The 21459-nt window shown below is 62.0% G+C and overlaps 1 protein-coding gene across 1 annotated transcript; it reads right to left on the bottom strand.

Moving 5' to 3' along the window:
• Positions 1–1151: 1151 nt before the first annotated feature.
• Positions 1152–20784, bottom strand: DDR2 (discoidin domain receptor tyrosine kinase 2). The gene is made up of 17 exons (XM_054165436.1): positions 20672–20784; positions 16640–16731; positions 13737–13839; positions 13009–13240; positions 12790–12937; positions 12389–12494; positions 10586–10769; positions 9662–9905; positions 9460–9522; positions 8619–8749; positions 7910–8120; positions 6723–6946; positions 6471–6607; positions 5385–5576; positions 4437–4671; positions 3028–3177; positions 1152–2353 (listed from the first exon to the last, which is right to left on the bottom strand). Exons 1-17 carry the CDS (start codon positions 20782–20784, stop codon positions 2216–2218), a joined length of 2703 nt encoding a protein of 900 aa, XP_054021411.1. The 3' UTR covers positions 1152–2215.
• Positions 20785–21459: the final 675 nt, after the last annotated feature.

The following is a 21459-nucleotide window of genomic DNA, read 5'->3' as shown; positions in this document are numbered from 1 at the left end:
TTTGCAGGTCCCACTGGAGGTCTCAGGTGCAGCCGTACTCGTGGTGGGGGCAGCGTGGCAGCTGGAGCAGGGGATGGGCACACCCAGTGCCCCAAGACACTGTTTCACCCGTGGGCATGCACCCCTTGTGCAGAGTGCCCAGGGGCTCGGGTCGGTGGGAACTCTGGTGCACATGGGGCAGACTGGTCCCTGCCCGGCCCGGTGCTCTCAGCTCCCTGCTCATTGAGGAAGGGCTGGGAGGTGACATAAGAAATCCTGAGCAGTGTATCCCAGGGCAGAGGCAGGCAGGTACCAATTATGTGACATAAAGCTTGTCCTCGCTCCGGGCTCGGCCCCGGAGAACCATGCTGCCACAGGCTACATGGTCAGCACCGGCAAGACCTCTGACAGCCAGCAGGACCACGGGCAGGCAAACCAGAGCACACGCCCCTACCCCTGCCCTCCCATCTCCCAGGCTTGCTGTCCCACCTCGGTTTCTGCCAGTGGACATGTCCTGACAGAGATGCTGAGCCTTAGAGCACCCTCCTTATCACCCAAGGAGATGGGCAGCTGGTGTGGGTCAGCCAAGGGGGTCCCTTAAGCATCCTTCCTCCTTCTCCTACGCCGCTGTTACCTGCCTGTGGTCCACCAAGCTCTCCCGACGCAGCACCTGCGAGCACACGGTGCAGCCCCCACACACGGTGCAGCCCCCACACACGGTGCAGCCCCCACACACGGTGCAGCCCCCACACACGGTGCAGCCCCCACACACGGTGCAGCCCCCGAGCTCCTCCCCCCCGAGCGGCCAGCTCCGGGCTGGGCTCCCAGCAGTGCCCCTGGAGGAGGCGAGATGATTTCTGAGGTGCTACAAGGAAAGCAGGCAGGCAGATTCACGTAGCAAGTGTCTCTTCAGCGGGTTTGCCCCTATGCCTAGGTGCATCTACTGAATACATGTATCTCTTAGCAATAGTGAACTAGAAACTGTGCCACGCGTGACTTGGTGGTGCTGAACTAATGCATACACAAGTAGGGAGGGCTCCCTGTGACCCCTCCGAGCACAAAGTCCCTCCCGTCCAGCTGCAGGAGGATCCAATTCGGAGGCACGATGGCAGAACCTGCCAGGCCTCCTGGAGGCACACAGCTTTGGCACCTGCCCAGTTTGCTCATGGAGCTGCTGGGATGACGGCCTGGTGCCAGACTGCCCCTAGGATGCTAGGGGCAGCAGAACCCAGCCCAAGTGCTCTAGCTGAGCTGTGATCCCCGGGCACAGAGCCAGGCAGAGCCAGGGTGCCTGCTGCTCCATGCCCACAGGCTGCTGCAGGCTTGGGCATTGGGCAGCAGCTGTTGAAAGCTCTATGTGCATTCCTCTCATGACAGCTGAAGATGCAGGTTAACCCCGGGAGAGGAGGACCTGCAGATGTCCCTTTGGAGCTTAATGGTGCCAACATCCTGCTGCTGGCTGCTGCGCAGCACCCACAGGGCATCCAAAGTGCACTTCAGGGGCAGCTGAGCAGCTCTGGAGTGGCTGTGGCTGGTGAGAGGAGGCCCTCTCAACACAGTCTTACTGGGGTGGCACGCTCACTCCTCCCTGGCTGGCAGCAGCTGCCCACTCCAGCAGCTGGGCAAAGAGCTGAGAGCACTATAAGGGGGTCTGGCCAGCAGGGATGGGACCTCCTGCCCATCCAGTACAGCTTGTCCAAAGCCCAAAATGTCCAGAGAGGTCCTGGGTTTGCCTTGTAATTGCACAGCCCACTATGAGCTAGTGGCTACTCCCAGCACCTCCTTGAGCAGGTAGTGGCTGCTGGGTGCTCCTGGTTCCAGCAGGCACATAACCTGCACGCATCCTTTCCCCCAGGCGCCTGCCTTGCACTCGGGCTGGGAGCTTCCTCACAGAGAAGAGTCCAGTTGATGTTCCTCCCCTTTGGTCAGGGGGGAGAAGCTGCTCTGTCCTGATCATTGTCATCAAGAGCAAGCTGCATCAATAAATAACCCTTGTCTCAGCCCATAACGCTCCTGGGCTGGGGTCAGCCAGCCAGCAGGAGGTCCGAGTTGTCCCACGCCGTGCGCGGCTCTTCGTGCTGCCCTCGGGGTTTTCTCTGAGGCTTCACTGTACAATGAGAACAAGACCAGCTGCCTGGGTGTGGTTGCTAAGTCCGAGTGAAGTGGCTTTGGTTTGCATACAGGGCTCCTCGGGGGCTGGGGAGGAACGGGGACCAGACTAGGGGCAAGCAAAAGGTCATTCTTCACTGGCTGACTCCTGGAGAAGGCGATGGATGTCCTGGAAGGAGGGACGGTCTTTAGTGTCCCGCCTCCAGCAGCTGAGCATTAGCTTATACACTGAGTCAGGGCAAAGTGCAGGCTGGGGAAGGTAGATCTTCAAAACAAAAGGCAAAGATGACAAAGGAAGAGAGTTACTGCCATGAAAAGCAAAAAGCAAACCACTCCCGAGGAAGCCCATTGCTCTGTGCTCCAGCGCAAGCGGGGGCTGTGCTGCCAAGTGCTCAGAGGCAAGGGGATCCCCAGCCAGCACAATGGGGAGCTGGGGACACTTGCTCTTAGCTCCAGGCTGGAACAAACACTGGAGAGGCAAGCAGTGCCTTGGGCTACATAAAATCATAGAATCAGAATTGTCAGGGTTGGAAGGGACCTCGAGGCTCAGCCAGTTCCAACCCTGGTGCCATGGCCAGGGACACCTCACACTACAGCAGGTTGCTCACAGCCACCTCCAGCCTGGCCTCAAACAGCTCCAGGGATGAGGCTTCCACCACCTCCCTGGGCAACCTGTGCCAGTCTCTCACCACCCTCACAGGGAACAACTTCTTCCTGACATCCAACCTGAATCTACCCATTTCTAGTTTGCCACATTTGGCTCTTCACCAGGATGCCTTCCCAGAGGGATTCCTGCCCTAAAATACTCCCATAGCCAACCTCCCTGTCTGGTCAACTCAAAGCCTTTCCCCTGGTCCCTGGTGCCCCAGCATACCACTGCCTGTCCTGTCCCACCCCATTCCATCCCATCCCATCCTGTCCCATCCCATGCTGCCCTACCTGGCGGCCCTGGTCCCGGAAGAACTCTCCTGTGTTCTCGATGACCTGCTCGTCAGAGAGCTGGGAGTAGGGCTGCTCCCGGCACAGCGTGAAGGTCTCCCACAGCGTCACCCCGAACGCCCACACGTCGCTGGCTGTCGTGAACTTGCCCTGGCCAGAGGCAGCAGAGTGGGGTCAGACTTGGGCACTGCCTTCTCTTATCATAGAATCACAGAACTGTCAGTCTTGGAAGGGACCTCAAGGCTCAGCCAGCTCCAACCCCCTGCCATGGCCAGGGACACCTCACACCACAGCAGGTTGCTCACAGCCACCTCCAGCCTGGCTGCAAACACCTCCAGGCAGGAGGCTTCCACCACCTCCCTGGGCAGCCTGTGCCAGGCTCTCACCACCCTCCTGGGCAACTTCTTCCTCACATCCAATCTCCATCTCCCCATTTCTAGTTTTGCTCCATCCCCCCCAGTCCTATCCCTCCCTGACACCCTCAAAAGTCCCTCCCCAGCTTTCTTGGAGCCCCCTGCAGATCCTGCAAGGCCACAATGAGGTCTCCTGGGAGCCTTCTCCTCTCCAGACTGCACAACCCCAACTCTCTCAGTCTGTGCTCACAGCAGAGCAGCTCCAGCCATCTGCTCCCCCTCATGGCCCTTCTCTGGACACCTTCCAGCACCTCCAGATCCTTCCTGGCACAGAGGCTCCAGAGCTGGCCCCAGAGCTCCAGCTGCGGTCTCAGCAGAGTGGAGCAGAGGGGCAGAATCCCCTCCCTGGCCCTGCTGGCCACACTTCTCTTGCTGCAGCCCAGGCTCTGCTTGGCTCTCTGGGCTGCCAGTGCTCCCTGCTGGCTCCTGCTGAGCTTCTCCTCCCCCAGCACCCCGAGGTCCTTTTCTTCAGGGCTGCTCTCAAGCCAGTCCCTGCCCAGCCCTATATAAGTGCTTGGGATTGCCCCAACCCAGATGCAGAACCTATCTTGCTTTACAAACCCTGTGTACCCAGGACAAAACCTCTTTCTGGAGGCTTCAGCTTCCAAATATGGGCCTGGAGGGGTTGCAGGGGAAGGTGGTCCTGCAGATCTCCCCTCTCCCTGGGCCAGAGCCTGGTGAACTCCAGGTCCAGACTGCAGTGACTGCTCTGAGAGCTGGGGCTTAGTAAAGACCCAGCTCCCTGCAAAGATCAGTGCTCCCTCTTCCAGGTCTGACTGTGGCCAGGAGAAAACATCAAGCACCCCACTCACAGGCAGGGACACCAAAAGATCACCACAGCATCCCCACTCCACCTTGAGAAGCTGCTCCCATTCCTGCTTCCTGTGTGCTTCTCCCCAAACCCAGGCTCCCGGGACAAGAGCCTTCCCTGACCCCTCGGCACGAGCCACAGAGGCAGCGAGCAGCCTCCGCCAGGGGACCCCAGCCCCTGCATACCAGCAGGATGCTCTCCCAGGACATCCAGCGGATGGGGAGCACTGCCCGCCCCTGGATGCGGTAGTAGTCCCCACTGTAGAGGTTCCTGCTCATGCCAAAGTCGGCAATCTTGATGGTGTACTGCTTGCCCACCAGGCAGTTGCGTGTGGCCAGGTCGCGGTGCACGAAGTTGAGGGAGGAGAGGTACTTCATGCCCGAGGCGATCTGGGTGGCCATGAACCGCAGGTCCCTGTAGCTGCCAGCGGGGAACAAGAGAGGACCGAGTCACAGAATCATCACTGCATCAACCAGGTTGGGAGAGACCTCCAAGATCACCAAGTCCAACCAATCACCCAACCCTAACTGATCAACCAGACCATGGCACTGAGTGCCCCAGCCAGTCTCTTCCTGAACACCTCCAGGGATGGTGACTCCACCACCTCCAAAGGGCAATTTCTCTGTCTGGGAAGAACTTTTTCCTCACCTCCAGCCTAAACCTCCCCTGGCACAGCTTGAGACTGTGTCCTCTTGTTCTGGTGCTGCTTGCCTGCTTGGGAGAAGAGACCAACCCCCACCTGGCTCCAACCTCCCTTCAGGGAGTTGCAGAGAGCAAGAAGGTCTCCCCTGAGCCTCCTCTTCTGCAGGCTAAGCAACCCCAGCTCCCTCAGCCTCTCCTCCCAGGGCTGTGCCCCAGACCCCTCCCCAGCTTCCTTGCCCTTCTCTGGACACCTTCCAGCAGCTCAACATCTTTCTTGAATTGAGGAGCCCAGAACTGGACACAGGACTCCAGGTGTGGCCTAAGCAGTGCTGAGCACAGGGCAGAATGACCTCCCTACCCCTGCTGGCCACACTGCTCCTGACCCAGGCCACTCCAGGGAGGACAGCAGGCAGCGGGTGCCTGCCCCGCCAGGAAGGGTGCCCAGAGCAGGCAGCTGTGCCCAGCCTCGCCCGCCTGGCTGGCAGCGCTACCTGACGGTGGGTGCGTGGCTGGCAGCGGGGCTGGCTGCCTGCTGGCGGGACAGGAACTGGTTGAGGTCTCCGTTCTCCATGTACTCGGTGATCATGCAGAGGGGGTCGTCCGCGATGCACACCGCCAGCAGCCGGATGATGTTGGGGTCCTTCAGCCGCGACATGATCTTGATTTCCTTCAGAAAATCATTCCTTGCCGGGACAGAAACCACACAGCTCGGACAGACGGACCCAGAGGGGCGTGGGGGCGCACGGGGGCCAGCCGGGCGTGGCACCCACCCACCCAAAGCCTCCCGGGGGGGCACACAGGTCCTGTGCCCAGGGGTGGGGGTCCATGAACAGGGCTGATCTGTACACAGCTGTGGGGGGATCTCAGTGGGTAGATGGACCCAGAGAGATGTGGGGGTGCACAGGGACCAGTCAGACATGACACCCACCCACCCAAAGCCTCCCGGGGGGGCACACAGGTCCTGTCCCCAGGGGGGGGGGTCCATGAACAGGGCTGATCTGTACACAGCTGTGGGGGGATCTCAGTGGGTAGATGGACCCAGAGAGATGTGGGGGCGCACAGGGACCAGTCAGACATGACACCCACCCACCCAAAGCCTCCCGGGGGGACACACAGGTCCTGTCCCCAGGGGTGGGGGTCCATGAACAGGGCTGATCTGTACACAGCTGTGGGGGGATCTCAGTGGGCACTGGGGTTAGGACCAGCAAGGCCCAAGAGTCCTGAACTGCAGCTGCCCAGACAGCCCAGGCATGTGGTCCTCGCAGCTGCAGCAAGCACAGGGCTGCTGGAGACTGGGAATGCTTTCCAAGCATCCTGGCTCTCCTTGAGGGGCTCCATACAGAACCATAGAATTGTTAGGGTTGGAAGGGACCTCAAGGATCAGCCAGTTCCAACCCCTCTGCCATCAGGTTGCTCACAGCCACATCCAGCCTGGCTTTAAAACCCTCCAGGGCTGAGGCTTCCACCACCTCCCTGGGCAACCTGTGCCAGTGTCTGAGGGTGAAGAATTTCTTCCAACACAGACTATGTGAGGGGCGATGCTGGGAGATGTGCACCCCCCACCCCGAGCCCCATACCTGGCATTCTTGTTGGCATCTGCTCGCAGCATCTTCACAGCCACCAGCACAGGACAGTTGGAGCTGGCATCCAAGCCTTCCAGGGCAAAGTCCTTGCCTGCAAACTTCTCCATCCCTTCCACTTCACAGAGGTGAACCTGCAATGTGGGAAGCAGCACCCACTACCTCCACCAGCTGACAGCCTCTCCCCAGGCCTGCCAGCTGGGAAGTCTCACCCAAGCCCGGACAGAAGCAGGTCCAGCTCCCACTCACCTCCCCGAACTGGCCTTCCCCCAGCTTCTCCTTGAAGCTCAGCAGCTTCCTGGGGAACTCCTCGACAGCCACATCCTTGCCAGAGAGCAGGTCCATGGTGAGGGCTGGCACCGAGTAGGTGTTGCCGCCCGTCACGCCCTGCAGGTTCACGATGTCGGCCTCGGCGTAGTGGGGGACGCCCTCAGGGACACTGGCCAGGGATGGCTTCGTGGGGCCACTGCAGCCTAGGGGGCACAGCAGAGCCAGTCCTGCCATGGGTGTCCTGCTCTGCACCCTCTGCTTCCCAGGGCTTGCTCATGCTCCAGCCACAGGCTTCTCTGTCGTGCCCAGAGCCACCGCGCTGCCCGGGCATGGCCGAGCGCCTGTGCACTGCTCTGCTCCTTCCCCATCACCCACAAGCGGCACTTGAGCAGGGATCAGAAGATGTTGGGGGTTGGAAGGGACCTCTGAAGATCGAGTCCAACCCCCCTGCCAAAGCAGGACCACAGAATCCAGCACAGGTTGCACAGGGATGCATCCAGATGGGATCGGTGCCCAGCCTCTGCGTCACCGGGGAAGAGATGCCGGAGCACGCCCAGCGCCGCGGCGCGGACACAGCCCAGCCTAGCGGCGGGCACCGCTGACAGCTCCCGGGTGCAGGGTGTGCAGGCACTTGGGCAAACTCCCTCCCACCCCTCTGCCAGAATGTTTGCAGACCAGCCAAAAGCTGGGGCTGAGGAGAGGGGGCTGCAGCAGGCTCCGTGCAGGGTAGATGGTTCTAAGCATGCAGTGCATAGAATCATAGGATCACAGAGTTGTCAGGGTTGGAAGGGACCTCAAGGCTCAGCCAGTCCCAACCCCCCTGCCATGGCCAGGGACACCTCACACCACAGCAGGTTGCTCACAGCCACCTCCAGCCTGGCTGCAAACACCTCCAGGCAGGAGGCTTCCACCACCTCCCTGGGCAGCCTGTGCCAGGCTCTCACCACCCTCCTGGGGAACAACTTCTTCCTCACAGCCAATCTCAATCTCCCCATTTCTAGTTTTGCTCCATCCCCCCAGTCCTATCCCTCCCTGACACCCTCAGAAGTCCCTCCCCAGCTTTCTTGGAGCCCCCTGCAGATCCTGGAAGGCCACAATGAGGTCTCCTGGGAGCCTTCTCCTCTCCAGACTGCACAGCCCCAGCTGAGCAGCATCCCAGCCCTCACCTGTGTCGTCCTCTCCCGGGCTGAACTCGGGCAGCTTGCGGATCAGGCGAGAGGGCTCCTGGTAGTCGGGGCCCAGGGGGTAGATGCGGTCGTAGGTGGAGCTGGACTCCTGCTCGCTGGAGGAGGAGGAGTGGTGCTGGTTGAACATGCTGGACTCGCTGGGCAGCGAGAGGCTGACGGTCATCTCGTCGTCCAGCATCCGCCGGGACGCCTGCGGGAGCGGCGTGAGGAGGAGCTGAGGCAGGGCTCCTCGCAGCACCGCGGGGTGGGGTCTCCTGTGCTCTGTGGCTCCCTGGCACCGTGGTGGGCTCCAGCCCTCAGTGCCACTCTATGGTGCCCTGTCCCAGGGCTACTGGTCCTGCCTCAGGAAGACATTTGTCCTCACGTCCTCCCCCTCCGGTGCCTGCCTCTGTGGAGGCGAGCTTGGCTCTGTGATTGCCCTCAGTTAGCTGGGGGCTGTAGTAACATTCCCTTGGGCTCTCCTCTTCCCCAGCCCAGCCTCAGGACAGAAGGTCCCAGACTCAACCACCCTGCTCAGCTAAATCCTCTTGCCTGGGAGATGGGTGTAAAACACAGCCTTCCCGACGAGGGGAAGCGAGCATCAGCCCCCACAGAGAGCTCCTCTCCCTGTGCTGAACTCTCAGCAGGACCTGCCCAAGATGAGCCCATTGCCTGGGGACACCCCACCAGCCACCCCACACTCGCCCACCTTCTCCAGCATCTTCTGCCAGAACTGCCTCCACAGTATGATGACGATGATGGCTACCAGGATGAAGATGATGGCTACCAGGCACCCGATCAGGATGCGTGTGTTGCTGTCGTCTATCTTGAGCGTGGGGTCTGCCCAGAGAAGGTGACAGCAAGAGCCAATTACACTGGGGTGTGGGGAGAGCCCTCACCCATCTCCTTCATCAGATCACAGGATGCCAGGGGTTGGAAGGGACCGCTGAAGATCCTTGAGTCCAACCCCCTGCCAGAGCAGGGCCACAGAACCCAGCACAGGGCACACAAGAACACATCCAGATGGGGCTGGGAAGGCTCCAGAGGAGACTCCACAACCTCTCTGGGCAGCCTGCTCCTGGGCTCTGGGATCCTCCCAGTGCAGAGGTTCCTCCTCATGCTGAGCTGGAACCTCCTGTGCTGGAGTTTCCATCCACTGCCACTTGTCCTATCCCAGGGAGCAAGTGAGCAGAGCCTGTCCCCTCCCTCCTGACCCCCAGCCCTCAGCTATTGATAGACATTGATCAGATCCCTCTCAGTCTTCTCCTCTCCAGACTGAACAGCCCCAGGGCTCTCAGCCTCTCCTCCCCAGGCAGTGCTGCAGTCCCCTAATCATCCTGGTAGCCTCCCCTGGACCCTCTCCAGCAGATCCCTGTCCCTTCTGAACTGAGGCACCCAGAGCTGGATGCAATATTCCAGGGGAGGTCTCAGCAGGGAGAGCAGAGGGGCAGGAGAACCTCCCTGGCTCTGCTGGCCACACTCCTCTTGATGCAGCCCAGGATCTGGGTCTCCCCCTCCAGCTCAGGGTGATGTGCTTTCTGATGCCTTACCGTAAGTGGTGGGGACCATGGGCATCTCGGGGGGGGGCATTGAGTTGTTGTACATGGCTGCATCTGGCAAGGGAGAAGAGGAGACCATCAAGGTTTGGGGGGGGGGGACACAGAGATGTTTCACAGCCCCACTCCCTCCTCAAAAAAAACCCCAAACCCTCCAGGAGGGTCTGGCCCCCAGGGGACTTGTGTTGACAGATACCCGACTGGAAGGTGATCTCACTGAACATCATCCAGGTGTCAGCGAAGTAGTACTGGCACTTGATGGCGCTGGCCATGCGGTGCAGCAGGGGCACGGTGACGAAGCGGGCGCTGGGGTTCACGTCGTCCAGCACCAGCGCCGAGGAGACGGCGCCCGGCTCCCACTCGCTGCCGTCGGCGCGGAAGTAGCACTGCACCTCCCTGAAGATCTTCACCCCTTTGGCGAAGAGGTTGTTGCAGTGGACCTGCGCGGCAGCCCGGTCAGCCCAGCCGCCGCCGGGGGCGGGAGGGGCGGCCGGGGAGAGAGGAAGGGAGAGAGGAGAGGGGAGGGGAGAGGGGAGGCAGGGGAGAGGGGAGAGGGGAGGCAGGGGAGAGGGGAGAGGGGAGGCAGGGGAGAGGGGAGAGGGGAGGCAGGGGAGAGGGGAGAGGGGAGGCAGGGGAGAGGGGAGAAGGGAGGCAGGGGAGAGGGGAGAAGGGAGGCAGGGGAGAGGGGAGAAGGGAGGCAGGGGAGAGGGGGAGGGGGCAGGGGAGAGGGGGAGGGGGCAGGGGAGAGGGGGAGGGGGCAGGGGAAAAGAGAAGGGGGCAGGGGAGAAGAGAAGGGGGCAGGGGAGAAGAGAAGGGGGCGAGGGGGGAAGGGAGAAGGGGGCAAGGGGGGAAGGGAGAAGGGGACAAGGGAGAAGGGGGCAAGGGGGGAAGGGGGCAAGGGGGGAAGGGGGCAAGGGGGCAAGGGGGCAAGGGGCAAGGGGGCAAGGGGGCAAGGGGGGAAGGGGGGAAGGGGGGAAGGGGGGAAGGGGGGAAGGGGGGAAGGGGGGAAGGGGGGAAGGGGGGAAGGGGGCAAGGGGGGAAGGGGGGAAGGGAGAGAAGGGGGAGAGGGGACAGGGGAGAGGAGGAGGGGGAAGGGGAACGGCGGGTGGGGCACGCAGACCTTCATGGCAGTGAAGTTCCTGATGCGGTCGAACTCGAAGGTGATCTCCACGTAGCCGCCGGCGGTGCTCTCGTTCCGCCAGCCCACGTAGTCGTAGCCCGGCCAGACGTGGTACTCGTGGGTCTGCGTGAAGTCATCCAGCCCTGACACGCCGTCAGTCAGCTGGCCCAGGCCCTCGGTCATGCTGGAGGTGCAGGGGAAGGGGGGGAGGGAGCGTGAGTCTCACCGACCTGCTGGGGTGGGTGGGAAATGCCACCCCCAACCCCCCCCCCCAGCACAAAACTGCCAGAGCAGCTCAGATGGAAAGCAAATGAAGCTCTGTTCACAAGCCAAAAGGACGAGCTAAAATAGGAAATGCAATGAATGTGCACAGAACATACAATATTCACAACTGAGGAGTCACAGCAGTGCCAGGGCTGGAAGGGACCTCAAGGCTCAGCCAGCTCCAACCCCCTGCCATGGCCAGGGACACCTCACACCACAGCAGGTTGCTCACAGCCACCTCCAGCCTGGCTGCAAACACCTCCAGGCAGGAGGCTGCCACCACCTCCCTGGGCAGCCTGTGCCAGGCTCTCACCACCCTCATGGGGAACAACTTCTTCCTCACAGCCAATCTCAATCTCCCCATTTCTAGTTTTGCTCCATCCCCCCCAGTCCTATCCCTCCCTGACACCCTCAAAAGTCCCTCCCCAGCTTTCTTGGAGCCCCCTGCAGATCCTGCAAGGCCACAATGAGGTCTCCTCAGAGCTTTCTCTTCTCCAGCCTGAACCACCCCAACTCCCTCAGTCTGTGCTCACAGCAGAGCAGCTCCAGCCCTCTGCTCATCCTCGTGGCCCTTCTCTGGACACCTTCCAGCACCTCCAGATCCTTCCTGGCACAGAGGCTCCAGACCTGGCCCCAGAGCTGCAGCTGTGGTCTCAGCAGAGTGGAGCAGAGGGGCAGAATCCCCTCCCTGGCCCTGCTGGCCACACTTCTCCTGCTGCAGCCCAGGATACAAGTAACCCCCCCTGGACAAAACCAGGGGTTTACCAATACCTTCCTCTTCTTCCCCCCTGCACAATGGACAAGAGAAGAACAGGGAAAAGCAAGGAGTAGCTTGTTAGTACTTAACCACAACGAGAAGGCAGCCAAGGTCAGCAAGCCAGCAGAAGCCACCAGTTAGTATCTGCTGGAGTGCAGGAGACTGAAAAGAGAGAGAGTTCGTTTACACAACTACCTTTATGTTAGATATCAGACCAGTGGGATGGGGGAGATTGAATGTTAGGAAGAAGTTGTTCCCCAGGAGGGTGGTGAGAGCCTGGCACAGGTTGCCCAGGGAGGTGGTGGCAGCCTCCTGCCTGGAGGTGTTTGCAGCCAGGCTGGAGGTGGCTGTGAGCAACCTGCTGTGGTGTGAGGTGTCCCTGGCCATGGCAGGGGGTTGGAGCTGGCTGAGCCTTGAGGTCCCTTCCAGCCCTGACAGCTCTGTGGTTCTATGATTATTTAGACCATATCATTGTTTTCCTTTTTACATCCAGTGGTAAATTATTTACATCCTATCACTTTCTGTTCCAGATCTGAGGAAAATATTGCTAGGCACAGCCTAAACCTGCCACACCTGCCAGCACCTGCTGCCCAGCAGCTCCTCACAGCCCCTGGGGAGTTCAGGAGGGGTGCAGCCTCCCAGAGCCCTCCATGCCCCCTGCTTCAGGGAGACCCCAAGTACTTGGCCTGGTGAGGATCATCACTTCAGCCTGCAAAGGCAGGGAAGAAACAAGGCCATCCCCTCCTAGAGCCACAACGTGTGCAAGCCTGCCCAGTCCTCACCTGTACCCAAATGCTCCATCATACACTGAGTCATTCAGGTAGATGACAGTGCCCCCGGGAAGGACGAGCTGCTGCCCGGCCGGAGCGTTGTAGGACACCAGACCATCTGTGGGGAGGGAAGGGTGAGCAGACACCCACATCAGGCACCTCACTGCTGGTGACCCCAGCCAGCCCGGGCTTGCCCCCTGCCAGCCATGGATTGCCCCCTGCCAGCCCGGGAATGCCCCCTGCCAGCCCGGGGAATGCCCCCTGCCAGCCCGGGGAATGCCCCCTGCCAGCCCAGGGATTGCCCCCAGTGGGACAGACAGCACCCATCAGGACAAACAGCACCCATCAGGACAGACGCCCCCCCCCGGTGGGCTCTGGGGGCCCAGGGACAGGCAGGGGACCCCGGGACCCACCCAGCCAGACGCAGCCATAGAGCTCCACGCGCAGGCAGACGTTCATGGAGTGGTCAGTGACGGGGATGAAGCGCACGAAGCGAGCGATGAGCGGCGGCTCCAGGTCCTTGAGGACAATGTCGTAAGGGTTGGTGTTTCCATCCAGCACCTGGGGAGAGAGAAGCGTGGTGGGGCTGGGCAGGATCGGCCCCCCGGCGCAGCCCCCTTGCACCTCCTCACCTGCCTGCCGTGGCGGTTCCTCCAGGAGATCCAGCGGCTGCCGTCCCGGCTGTAGTTGATCTTATACATGGGGACAAACTCGTTGCCGTGGCCCCCAGCGTGGCGTCCCTGGGTGCCCACCAGCGTGATGAAGTGCAGAGCACGCAGGTCAATCTGCAGGAACTCCTTCAGGTCGTCAGGCTCCACTGGGATTTCAGGGCACCAGGCACCATCACCATCCTCGGAGTCCAGTCTGCGAAGCCAGAGCGGAGGAGCCGTTAGCAGGTGGCCAAAGCCAGCCCAATGTCCCTTTTCATAGGACCACAGAACTCTCAGGGTTGGAAGGGACCCCATGGATCAACCAGTTCCAGCCCCCCTGCCATGGCCAGGGACACCTCACACTGCAGCAGGTTGCTCACAGCCACCTCCAGCCTGGCTGCAAACACCTCCAGGCAGGAGGCTGCCACCACCTCCCTGGGCAGCCTGTGCCAGGCTCTCACCACCCTCCTGGGGAACAACTTCTTCCTCACAGCCAATCTCAATCTCCCCACTTCTAGTTGTGCTCCATCCCCCCCAGTCCTATCCCTCCCTGGCACCCTCAAAAGTCCCTTCCCAGCTTTCTTGGAGCCCCCTGCAGATCCTGGAAGGCCATAAGAAGGTCTCCTGGGAGCCTTCTCCTCTCCAGACTTTGCCCCTCCGTGGCAGGCCAGGTCCTGCTGTGGCTGTCACAGGAAGGTTCCTGCACTCACCGGCCGTACTTGGCAGCTGTGGACTCTGACCATTGGCTGGAGGCTGAGATGTCCTCATCAGGGATGTGCCCTCCCGACATTCCCAAGGGGTACCGGCACACTGCTGCAACGAGACGGGCAGGGCGCTGAGCGGGCACCCCTCCTCGCCTCCCCAGCCAGCATGGGTGCTGAAATGCAGCACGGCGCTAGCGGGCTGGAGCAAGCCACCACATCTGCAGCACCGCGGGCACCACAGCCTGGCCAGCGCGGGCACAGCACTCGCCGTGCCTCTGGCTTACAGAGGAGGGGTGAAGCGTGACGGGATGGTCCTGCACCGGCAGGCACCTGCCTGGGCAAACGGAGCCACCGGGCAGGCACAGATGCCAGCCCAGATGGAAGCAGAGCCAGGAGGAGCAAGGGGAGGCCAAGCTCCAAGAGCTGCTAGACACATCCAGTCCCCAGCCCCAGAGCTCCCTTTGGCCTCGCTGGGCAGCGTTTCAGCTGTGCTGGAGGGAGAGCCCAAGGGCTGGCACTGTTGTCCTTATGCCCCTTGCTGTGGGGGCATCTAGAGGGCTCTTTCCAGAGGCCGCTTGCCCCAGAATCCTATCCGCAGCAACCTGTTCTCTTCCGTGCCTCCCTGCTGCTCCCTCCACCTGCCTGGGGGAACAAGTGACAGGGCAGCCACTCACCCTCCCTGCCAGCCCCACGGCTCATGGCCAGCACCGCTCCTGCCTGGGCCCTGAGCGGAAAAGTACCTGGGGTGGCAGTTGGGCTGCGTCCCCGAGCGGCACCGCATCCACCCCGCTTCCCCGGAGTTATTTTTTCACGCCCTGCTGCCAGGAGAGCTGCTGAAAGGCTGACTTGTCTGGCCGTGTTTACCGTCCGGCCGCCGGCTCCAGCCCGCAGCCCTCCCTCTGCACGGAGCCCCGAGCAAACCCCTGCCCCGCAGCGCCAGGACCAGGGAGAGGATGCAGTGCTGGAGCCCCGAGCAAACCCCTGCCCCGCAGCGCCAGGGCTCGGACGCGGTGCTGGAGCGCCGAGCAAACCCCTGCCCCGCAGCGCCAGGGCTCGGATGCGGTGCTGGAGCCCCGAGCAAACCCCTGCCCCGCAGCGCCAGGACCAGGGCTCGGATGCGGTGCCGGAGCCCCGAGCAAACCCCTGCCCCGCAGCGCCAGGACCAGGGCTCGGATGCGGTGCTGGAGCGCCGAGCAAACCCCTGCCCCGCAGCGCCAGGACCAGGGAGAGGATGCAGTGCTGGAGCGCCGAGCAAACCCCTGCCCCGCAGCGCCAGGGCTCAGATGCAGTGCTGGAGCGCCGAGCAAACCCCTGCCCCGCAGCGCCAGGACCAGGGCTCGGATGCGGTGCTGGAGCCCCGAGCAAACCCCTGCCCCGCAGCGCCAGGGCTCGGATGCGGTGCTGGAGCGCCGAGCAAACCCCTGCCCCGCAGCGCCAGGACCAGGGCTCGGATGCGGTGCCGGAGCCCCGAGCAAACCCCTGCCCCGCAGCGCCAGGACCAGGGCTCGGATGCGGTGCTGGAGCGCCGAGCAAACCCCTGCCCCGCAGCGCCAGGGCTCGGGTGCGGTGCTGGAGCGCCGAGCAAACCCCTGCCCCGCAGCGCCAGGACCAGGGCTCGGATGCGGTGCTGGAGCCCCGAGCAAACCCCTGCCCCGCAGCGCCAGGGCTCGGGTGCGGTGCTGGAGCGCCGAGCAAACCCCTGCCCCGCAGCGCCAGGGCTCGGGTGCGGTGCTGGAGCGCCGAGCAAACCCTTGCCCCGCAGCGCCAGGGCTCGGATGCGGTGCTGGAGCGCCGAGCAAACCCCTGCCCCGCAGCGCCAGGGCTCGGATGCGGTGCTGGAGCGCCGAGCAAACCCTTGCCCCGCAGCGCCAGGGCTCGGGTGCGGTGCTGGAGCGCCGAGCAAAACCCTGCCCCGCAGCGCCAGGGCTCGGGTGCGGTGCTGGAGCCACCTCCTGCTCCCGCCCGGTGCTGCACCGGCAAGGAGCCCACGTCCCAGCACGAAGTGCCATGAGCGCTGGCACAGTGAGGAGCATCCCTACTTGTCTCCACCTCTCTCAGTTGTGATGCTCTGTGCCAAATGCCCACTGAATTCTTGCCAAAGGTGAAGGCAGCCCAACTCCTTTGCCCTACACAAGAACCACCCTGTCCAGGCAAAGCCAATGCTCCCAGCCCTCGATGGCTGCAGGAGAAACAGAGTTGCTTCCCATGCAAGCTCCAGGGAAGAGCCATTCAACCCATGCCATGAATGGAAGAAGTCTTTGAAGGGACTTGACACAGGGGTTCCCCAGGGGAACCCTGACACGCTGGAGGAGCCTTGACTCTGTGCCCATGCCTGCAGCACAGGAGGGGGCTGAGCCCTGCAGAAACAGCCACTCCAGCACACTTCTCCTGCTGCCATGCAGTGCAGTGTTGTGGTTTCTGAGCAGAGGCCAGGCACCCAGTCAAGATGCTTTACTAAAGCCAGCCTTGGTCTGCTGTGAAACCACCAAAGCAAGCATGCCCCAGCAGCAGCAAGCGGTGCCCCAGCACCTTGCCCTCTGCACACCGCAGCCTAAACCCTGAGCGAGCTTTGAGGAGTCCCCAGCAGAGAAGGACCCCACTCAGAGCCCAGAGCTCCAGTTGCAGTGTGCTGCCCATACCCCAGTGCCCTGCCAGCACACTGGTGCCAGGACAGGTGGCACACAGAAGATGCCTTCTGGGTCACTGGTGGTGGCCAAGCTGTGTGCAGGACAGCAGAGTGCCCAGGCAGGCAGGGCCCCTGGGGCCATCCCACCCTGCTCCCAGAGCTGGGGGAGTCCTGCAGACAGCAGAGGTGCTGCAAGCCCAAGCTTGGACACCCTAGCAGGAGCATGGCTCAGGGAAGCACAGCTCACTGCTCTTTACAGTCAGCTGGTTCCCATCTCACTTACCAGGGTTGACCTGGGCTCTTGCAGCCTGTGGGACATGCAGCAGCAGCAACAGCAGCAGGGCTGGTCTGGGGGTGGCCGGCATGTCAGCAGTCCTGTGGAGACAGAGCCAGGGCCCATCCTGCTGAGGCAGCTGAGCCATGTGGAAATGCTCATCCTGCTTGAGTAGCTGGTTGAGAAGGAGAGAGCTACCCCAGCATGAGAGCCTATGGCCACACCTCAGCCCCTGAGGAGGAGCAGAGCTCCAAGCCTCACACTTGTGATGGTGCTCGAAGGGGTCTTGGTGTCCCCACCCCCTCCACCACCACCACCACCACCACCCCCACCTCAGGAGCCACAGCATCACAGTGCTGCACCAGCACAGCTCTGGCACAGGCAGGTAACGTGGCCCTGCTGCATCCCTGGAGCCAGCCACAGAAGATGGCTACAGGACCCAGATCAAGCTCCCAGGGCTCTGCTCGAGGCCGACACCATCCAGCTCCACCGATGAGCAGAAGGGCTCCAGCTGGGCTGCCCACCCCTGGATGGCTTGGAGAGCAAGACACTGCACAACCCCAGCATGGAACACATAACAGCATGGCACAGCATGGCACAGCATGGCACAGCGTGGCACAGCGTGGCACAGCGTGGCACGGCACGGCGCTGCCCTGCCTCCGGACAGCTGATAACAGCCTGAGGTTGGCAGCCTGTTCACCGGGAGAGTTGTCTATGGCAGAGAGGATCTCGGGGCCATGGGTGGCACAGAAAGGTGTGACAGAGGGCACGGGAGCCAGCTTGCACCCACTGCCCTCTGGGGAGCAGGGGGAGGGCTAGGGGGGACCCAAGGGTCTTGGCAATGGGGGATTTGGCTACAGCAATGGGAGGCAAAGGGATGGTGCTGGCAGGGGTCACAGGATCAGAGGATGTTAGGAGTTGGAAGGGGCCTCAGGAGATCATCCAGTCCAAGCCCCCTGCCAGAGCAGGAGCATAGAACCCAGCACAGGGCACACAGAACACATCCAGATGGAGCTGGGAAGTCTCCAGAGAAGGAGACTCCACAACCTCTCTGGGCAGCCTGCTCCAGGGCTCTGGGACCCTCACAGAGCAGGGTGCAGCCCATGGCAGGAGGTGATGCTCCTGGGCCCAGCCCTGGGATGTGCCTGCCCTCTGCGTCAGCGCTGCCACAGAGCCACTTTGCAGGGCAGCAGACACTGCCAGCAGACACTGCCATGGCTCTGACTAACCCCTGGCTGCCAGGAGCTGCCAGGAACCCTCAGAGCTCAAACAGCTCCTGCTGTACCCACATACCTCTGGGGAGCCACCAAGGGGCATGGCACCATACTAGGAAGGGCATCAGGGACACCCTTAACACATCACCAGCGCTGCCACAGACTGCCTGGGTACCTCCCTTCCCTCACTTGCCAAGGGGACGTTTGCTGTGCTGGAACAGCCAGCACTCCTCTCTTTTTCTTATCAAAAAAGGCTATTTTCATCTCTTTTCCTTGCATATTAACCTTTGCAGGAACAGCTTGAACAGCCTGGGGGGTTAAAGGGACCACAGCTGCTGACCAAACAGGACCTGGCTGCTCTTGTGTGCTGAGGTGAATCCCACCTAGTTTCACCACACCAAGGATGTTCCTGTATCTACCTAATGTGGGGACCCACACTCTCCACCACCAAGAGAAAGCCCAAACCCATCCTGAACCCAGGGGATGCCCCCATGCTGCAGGGCCCCACTGGGAGGGGCTGGATCTAGCCCTGCTCCCTGGCAAAACCAGGGCTTGACCCAGCCAGAGCCGTGCCAGCACCCAAGGGGAGTGCAAACCCTGGGGGCTGGAAGCCCAGGGACCACTGCTCAACACCACAAGCTCTGCAGGAGGTACAAATCAACAGTGGGGGTGAGGGTGATTTCCCCACCCCCCATTTCTCCCCCCCTCCTTTTTTCCCCCCCAACCCTTCCCACCCCCCCACCCCTTTTTCCCCCTCTTCTTCCTGGGAAGGTTTAGTTGGCTGCAGCTAACACAGCTGCAAGTAGGAATGTCAGCTGCATGGCTGGGAGGTGCACACGAGGCTGCTGTGTTTGGTGATGGCCACTTCCCCCAGCATTAAAAATCCCAATTTCCTCCTGCATTCCAACAAAAAACCATCCAGGGATCTTTCTTTCCCCACACCCCCTCCTGCCCCCTCCCCCCCTATTCTTCCAGGCTGAGTAAACTCTTCGAGCATCAGGAGGCCAGATGCTGTAGTGTCCCACAGGGAAGTCATTTACATTTAGTCCAATACAGGGAAACGATCCTGGCTCAGCTGCCGCGAAGGGCTCGCAGCTCCTCAGGGGAGGAGCAGGGCTGGGGAAGGGGGGACAGGAGGGAGACGGTGACTCAGGCTGGGGGCTAAGGGACAGGCAGTCAAACAGAGCCAAGCAGCGCTGGCAACCCAGCTGGAAATCATTTTTGTTCCAGCAGCCCTGCAAAAGAGATAGCTTCGCAATGTTTTGTCTGAAAATGTTTGCTGAGAGCTTTTCGATCGCTGGAAAGTTTCAGCGCGGAGAAGTTCCTCCGCGGCTCCTCCCTGGTGCCGCCTGCCTTCGGGAGCTTCCCTCAGCTCCTGCTCTTGGCTTTTCTGCTGCTGGTTGGTTGGTTTGTTTGTTTGTTTTTCCCCCCTTCCTTCTTATTCTGCTGAAATCGCCAGGGAGAATGAGCAGGAAAACAAATGAACCTCAGGTTTGTTTCGAAACAAACCCCACCCAGGCTGTGGTCCCTCTCGCCCTCAGCCCCTGCTGGCTGCTCAAGTCCCCAGCTCACTTCCCAGGTGGATGCCAGGCTAGAGGGCTCATCAACACCAGAGCAGCATCGCGTGTGGGGAGCACAGGGGGGGCTCGACAGCGGCAGCCTGAACCCTCTGCACACCCAGGTGCGGGACAGGGGTCTGCCAAGGCTCCTGTCACAGAGCTGCCATCCTCACATGAGCCCATGAGCTGGGAGGGTGGGCAGTCGGGACGTGCCAAGGCCACGCTGGAGAGAACATCCCCCAGTGGTGAGAGGCTCCCTGTGACCCTAGACCATGACCCAAGGCATGCAGTGTTTTGGTAAGGGGGTTCAGGACCCCCTCCAGCTGCCACTACAGCCCCCAGCATGCCACGCCACGGGCGCAGCCTCGGTGGGAGCACAGTACAGCATGCTGGGACCTGTAGTCCTCACCTCTCCAAAAATGCCATTTTAGACCTTCTCTGGGCTGGCTGTATCCCCATTTTCTGCAGCAGCAAGCACCTCCCCAGCTGCAGGCTGCAGCTGAGGGCATCGCAGCCATGCAGGGCGCAGAGGGCAGCGGGCACTTCCTTGCGGCTGTCAGTACGTCCCCGTGGCTGCCAGCTGTCCTTGAGAGACCTGCCAGCAGCACAGCCCCTGGCTGTGGCACCCGGCAACGTGGTCTTGTGGGTGCAGCTCCTTAGCAGCTGAAAGCTTGCAGCCCTTGCTCCTCGCTCCGTGCCACGGCGCACAGTGCCACCCTGCCACGGCGCCTGGCATCGCCCCGCCACGGCGCAGGGCTGCGCAGCACCGCTCCGCTGCCCTGCACGGCTGGGAACCCGCAACCGGGAACCCACAACCGGGACGAGAGGCAGGATGCTCAGCAGCACCACGGCAGAGGTCCTGTGTCCCCCTTTTCCCGTGTGCGCCCTGGTGCCCGGCTGGAGGACCTTGGGGACGGCAGGGCCTCCCTGGCTGGCCAGCACCGCCGCCAGCTCTGCCAAGAGACACACGGGCGGGAGCCGAGCAGGGACACCAGGAAACGCTGGGCTGGCAGGAGGCACCGGGGGGAAACGCTGGCAGTGGGGGGCAAAGTGGAGAGATGGAGCCAGATGTCACCTCCCGGAGCGGAGACGCAGCCCTGCCGCTGCCCCAGCGCCTTCCCGGACGGCTCCGCACCCCGGCCCCTGCCCCAGGCTCCGAGGCGAAGCAGAGCTGACTCCACATCCCCCAGCACCCCAAACCCCGGGGAGGGGGAGGGTGGCAAACGGCTCCCCGCGTACCCGAGAGCAACTCACCAGAGCCGGGCGGCCGCAGCAAGCCGGCGAGCAGGCTCCTTGCCCCTCGCCCGGGGCCGGGGGGGAGCCAGGCGAGGAGCAAACTTTCCCGGGCTGATGCAAGATGCCTCTGGGAGCTCGTTTGCATTCTGCGGATTCCTGGGAGCCGGCCAGAAATCCCACAATCCTACATCTTACACATTTGGTTTCAATTAGGGAGCGGAGAGCGAGGTTGGGGGGGCGGCGGGGGGGAGCCAGTCACCAATCCAGGCTGGCTGCTCAGCAGAGGTTATTTTCCTCGGCCCCAGGGAATGTGTGCAAAGCTATAATTTACAGCAAAACCCATTCATAGCGAGAGAGAGAGGGAGAGGAGGAAAAGAAAGAAAGAGAGAAAAAAACCCCTGTGGCTGGGGCTGGAGCTGCAAGCAATGGGCAGTGCTCTGCTGCCGGCTGCCGAGCCCAGGACCCTCCCCCTGCGCCGCGGGCTGCGTGGATCAGGCTGCATGAGGCCGAAGGAGGAACTCCACCAGCCCCTGTGGCCGCTCTGGAAGGTGCCACATAGGCTGCCCTGCTCCGGGCCCCCCGTGGGATGGGTGCCAGGCTCTTGCCCAGCCAGGACACTGGCTGGAGATGTGACCTGTCCTGGCACACGTGTGGCAGTTTGACAGAGTCACAGCAACATTCAGCTTGGGACAGAGCCTCAGCATCACCAAGTCCAACCCAGAGCCCTGCTGTGCAAGGCTCACCCCTAACCCACAGCCCCAAGCACCACAGCCAAGCCACCTTCAAACACCTCCAGGCTTGGGCACTCCACCACCTCCCT

The sequence above is a fragment of the Dryobates pubescens genome, chromosome 11 (assembly GCF_014839835.1).
Source record: "Dryobates pubescens isolate bDryPub1 chromosome 11, bDryPub1.pri, whole genome shotgun sequence".
Classification (NCBI taxonomy): Eukaryota; Metazoa; Chordata; class Aves; order Piciformes; family Picidae; genus Dryobates; species Dryobates pubescens.
Note: the sequence above shows the minus strand (reverse complement) of the source record. Positions and strands in the feature narration are given on the sequence as shown.